The sequence below is a fragment of the Octopus bimaculoides genome, chromosome 6 (genome assembly GCF_001194135.2).
Source record: "Octopus bimaculoides isolate UCB-OBI-ISO-001 chromosome 6, ASM119413v2, whole genome shotgun sequence".
In the NCBI taxonomy this organism is placed as follows: Eukaryota; Metazoa; Mollusca; class Cephalopoda; order Octopoda; family Octopodidae; genus Octopus; species Octopus bimaculoides.
This window is the reverse complement of record NC_068986.1, coordinates 85,086,926-85,091,997: the sequence shown is the minus strand read 5'-3', so window position 1 is coordinate 85,091,997 and position 5,072 is coordinate 85,086,926. Positions and strand designations below refer to the sequence as shown.

Here is a 5,072-nt window from a genome sequence, read left to right as displayed (position 1 = left end):
ATATATATATATATATATATATATATATATATATAGAGAGAGAGAGAGAGAGAGAGAGAGATGGGTGTTTAGATGGGTATCGGCCTTGATGAGGAGTATTATTTACCTTGGAACTTGTCTCTTTCAAATTAATACTTTAATCTAATCGTTCAATAAATTAAGCCCTATGCTGTTGTTTCTTGAAAAGGGTTCACCTCTATAATTTGGTTGGCCCTGGGTTATAGTAGAAGACACTCGCCCAAACTGCCACGCAGTGGAACTGAACCTGGTACCATGTGGTTGGGAACTAAACTTCCTAGCACACAGCCTTAATTAGGTTTCAATGAAACGACTTACCGGTGGAAGGACTTTAGTCTGATTGGATATTTGGTCTCTTGATCCTGAACTAAATATAGACAAAAAAGTTTATTGACATAAATAATTAGATTTAGCATGAAACAAAAATTACAACTATCAGCTAACAGCAATTTCTAATCGTATATGTAAACTATCGTTGCACACACACATAAATAGAGAGGGAAGAATCAGAAAATTTCTCACCATAGATCTGTTTTAATAGCGTAATTAAGGGTATTTCTTTTAGAATTTCCGATCTGTCTGCAACAACGGAAATAACCACCCTAACTATTATAATCAAGATCTTGCCGTAAGCGGCTTCTCTCGAAACATCCAACCCGTCTCCAATACTAGGCTTAAGAACTATCTAATTCAAATACATCCTGAGTCAACACACACCAAAACCACGGTTATGATTTTCCCCTCCCCACAGTACATAAGAACTCAGCTCAGTACCCTGAACCTTAAAAATTAGCATATTAAACCACCTCTCACACACCTCAAAAATACTCATACAAAATGCAGCATTATAGATAGAATTACATCCACAATACCAAATATAAAACTAAACCCTGCACCACCAAGCAGCAGATTACCTAATAAACTCCGGGAGAGAACATTACTTTGGTATACCCCACCCTTTTTAAATGTTAAGGGCTTACCAGAGCAATTTCTGCAATTATCAAGTTCAATGTTCTACCCCACCGTATCTTTAATTAGTCCACCATTAAATTATCTTACTCCTCTGCGCTTAGCATTCAATCCATCATAGTCACATTTAATTAGCGCAAACTTAATAGCCATCACCAACGAAGCACAACTAACGAAAAAATAAATATAACAATAATAGTAATAGTCATAATTATAATAATAATAATGATTATAGGAATACCAATAATAATAATGATAATCCTTTCTTCATTAACCATTGAGGGTTCATACATATAAGATTAGGGACGGTGCAGGAAAATGCAGTACCTACAGAGTGGATTGAATCGTGTAAAAAGGGAATAACAATAAAAATTATAACAAATAAATATCCAAAAGGGGAGAATTCTAAGTGCTGCTAGTGGAAACTCCATAAAAACCACGATCACCATGTTCACCTCAACCAGCCTCGATCTAGAGGTGCATGATAACAACAGACCCGTTCACTCTGGCTATTCGCATTACATTAAATCTAATTTTTGACAAAATAACAAAATAGTTGGGAGGCAGTTCCTCCATCCCTACCATCACATTACTTTTGAAGTGAAACTTGAAAAACTTGATGAGGAGTTGACCAAAGAGAAAAGTCTCTATCTTCAGCACTTTCAACCTGGTCCACTACACAACCTTTCTCGCTAAGGTCACCAGTCAAAGAAACACTGCCTGGCTTTCCAGGTCAAAGGAAGGCTGCGGAGCGATCTTCACGATGGACTCAACTGATAGCAGGATCCGTCCTACACGCGACAGCTGGTGTTTGACATAAACCCATACATCAGCAATACTCGGGCACCGGACGAGCACGTGCAGAACAATTCCGTCGCTCCGTGTGCGCCTAGGGCAAGCCAGGCTGACGGTATTTCCATGCTTGTAGAGATATTCCGAACCGGCAATGCCCCCGATCCCGATAGCACTGCGAGGCCAAAGATTTCGGAGGTAATTCAGGGTCTCGGCTCAAAAGTCCATCGGAACAGATCAGCCAACTCATTTTCCTGGACGCCCAGTGTCTCCCTTAGAACATCGTCGCACGTGCTCACCACTAACCCTCTATAGAACGCTTAAGGGTAACTTCCACCAACTGCATTGTCCGACTGACAGAGCACTGTGAGCGTGTCACGACATTCTGTGTTAGGTGCCCTGCTTCGGTCTACGTTTGATTCAGGACTGCATTTTTATCTACTCTGGCTTACAGGATACTGTGTCTAGATATGATCTGGATGACCCTAAGCAATTCGGTCACGTCTACATTGGCACGTCCCGGAAATTCAGTCGAAGCTGTCAGAGAGTCCGAATGGTTTAGCTGATTTCCAATACGTTTACCATGCCCTCTTCTATGTACTAGCCTCACGCAGTCCAAACGTGGCTCTAAGGCGGTGTTTCAGTCTCTCTTTAACTCTAAATTTTTAGACGGAAAACCTCCAGACGTCTGTAGAAATCCAACTCTCTTCTGTCAGAACAGAAACAACCACCACTTCTGCAAGATTTCTCTGAACACGGGAGGGCAACTGTTGCGGAGCATTTTGTTGTTTTTCTGCTAATAAAGTTGTTGTCTTAGGGGATTCTTATGCTGTTGTTTTTGCTGTTGTAGATGTTGGTGAGTTCTCTGTTGTAGTTGCTGCTGCTATTGTTACTGTTGTTTTCGCAGCTGTAGTGTTATTGTTTTTTTTTTGTAGCTGAATTCCGTAGCACACAGTGACTACCACGCTGTCCTGCATTTGTTGCATGGATTCCGCCGTGTAGACGATGTGGGAATGCATTCTACGTTCCTTCCTGTTGGTCTCCACTGCAGCCGCCCATATCACATCCAGGATCACCAACTTACCCTCTGGGTTTAGGAAGACAGTCCTTATATTGAAATTCAGGTTTCTCCGGAACAACACAGCGGTTCTCCCTCCCATTCCTGGTTGATATAGAGATAAATGTGTCGTATCCACCGAAAATGGGTGTAAAAGCATGTCGGGAGAGAAAGTGGTTTCACTGATGGCCACTACATCGACACTTAGTGATCTGAGGCCGTTGAGTAGATGTTGCTGTTTCCAAGTTGACCTCAGGCCACGTACATTTATCCAGCCTACTCTGAGCAAGGCCATGTTAGATTAAGGTACAGAAGTGGAAAAGATTAGTTACAGTAATTTTGTTTGTGAGAAGGGGATGGATGTTCCGTCCCCATAGGTATATATGGATGTTTCTACGAGCAGTTCTTCATATAGTCTGTTATAGTCTGGAAAGGAAGAGGTTTTAATGATGTTGTATGTGTTTTGAGATGCTTGTATGACTTCGATGTGCTGTTTCTTGATATGGCAATGTCAGTGTGTGTGCCTGTACTGTTATATATGTAATCCATTAGTTTGTTATTGTTCGTGTTCATTGCATTGTAATTCCAAATTTTGAACTTTTAATGGTGTTGAGATGTGCAATCTGAAGGTTGTGCGTATGAATTGGGTTGTATGTTTGATGGAGGTGTCTGTGATAGTAGTGGTGGTGGTGGGGGGTGATGATAGTAATGGAGATGACGTTAGTATTGATATGGCTGTTTGGAGGGAGGTATTTGAGAATTCATTTTTTGATGGCATCTCCCCTACCTGGCCATGTCTGCCTGTTTTTTTGTGTTGATGCCGGTATTAGTTTGTTTCTCTTCCTTTTATTTGATTAACGGACCTCTTCTGCAAGATTTCTCTGAACACGGGAGGGCAACTGTTGCGGAGCATTTTGTTGTTTTTCTGCTAATAAAGTTGTTGTCTTAGGGGATTCTTATGCTGTTGTTTTTGCTGTTGTAGATGTTGGTGAGTTCTCTGTTGTAGTTGCTGCTGCTATTGTTACTGTTGTTTTCGTAGCTGTAGTGTTATTGTTTTTTTTTTGTAGCTGAATTCCGTAGCACACAGTGACTACCACGCTGTCCTGCATTTGTTGCATGGATTCCGCCGTGTAGACGATGTGGGAATGCATTCTACGTTCCTTCCTGTTGGTCTCCACTGCAGCCGCCCATATCACGTCTTACATCCTTTACAGTGTTCCCAGAGTATAGAACAGCAAACATGACGTCCGTACTTTGGCACTTGATATGAATCATCGTCATACAGGTAATTGCTTTCTAGTACTGAGATGGCTAACCGACCTCTACGTGAGCTGACTCATTCTCAATTACAGTTGTTTTTTAAAAATTTTGCTCTTATGCTCTCCAAAATCATTCGCCATTCACTAATACATCTAACTGTTCCTTTGCCTACGAGCTAGTGATTCTACCAGCTCACTGCCTTCGAGAGGAAATTTAATAATGATTCTAAAATTTGATACAAGACAAAGCAGTTTCGAAGGGAGGGGTAATTCGATTACATTGATCCCAGTACTCAGTTGGCATTTATTTTATTGACAGTGGAAGAATGAAAGTAAATTCAACCTCATCGTAATTTGAAGTCACTGTATAACGCCAGAAATGCCGCTAAGCATTTTGTCCGCGTGCTACCGATTCTGCCAACTCACAGCTTTCACAAGAAAATTTAATAAGGTCGTCATAACATTGACGAACAACAGAATAAGTATGCTTAGTTACAGAAAAATAAACTTACGTCTCGTGGAATTGCCTCGGACTTTTCGATAACTTTCGTAATATTCATATACGTTGACTCCCAATTTGAATCGATTTCTTCATAATGTTTATCTTCTTTTAAACTGTGAAATACAAAATATTGATATAAGTAAATATATTTAGATATTTAATATCCACTACTGTATAACATATATATATATATATATATATATATATATATTACAAATAAAAGGGTAAAGGATTATTAATTTATTAATGAATTAATAATTAATAATTTTTCCAAGCCCTTCGGTATGTAAACACCATTATCGGTGAAGAACTTATTTAAAAGTTCTTATACATTTATAAACATAATTAAGGGATCAGCAACAGCTGCTTCACCACATACCGAAGTTCAGAAATAGCAGCTAAAGTGCTAAAACTCCAACAGATAGCAATATTTCTGAACTTCGGTATATGGTGAAGCAACTGTTGCTGATCCCTT

The 5,072-nt window shown here is 39.7% G+C and overlaps 1 protein-coding gene and 1 long non-coding RNA gene across 2 annotated transcripts in view; both read right to left on the bottom strand.

The window, feature by feature from the left end:
• Positions 1–4,682, bottom strand: part of LOC128248049 (uncharacterized) — a 7,014-nt gene extending 2,332 nt beyond the window's left edge. Inside the window, exons 1-2 of the long non-coding RNA XR_008264321.1 lie at positions 4,608–4,682; positions 337–385 (exon numbers count right to left, since the gene is read on the bottom strand). This is a non-coding gene — a long non-coding RNA (uncharacterized LOC128248049). The remainder of the gene's footprint in view (positions 1–336; positions 386–4,607) is intronic.
• Positions 4,683–4,695: 13 nt separating this feature from the next.
• Positions 4,696–5,072, bottom strand: part of LOC128248076 (uncharacterized) — a 37,545-nt gene continuing 37,168 nt past the window's right edge. Inside the window, exon 12 of the mRNA XM_052968489.1 lies at positions 4,696–4,710. Within this exon, the coding sequence (XP_052824449.1) occupies positions 4,696–4,710 (15 nt within the window). The remainder of the gene's footprint in view (positions 4,711–5,072) is intronic.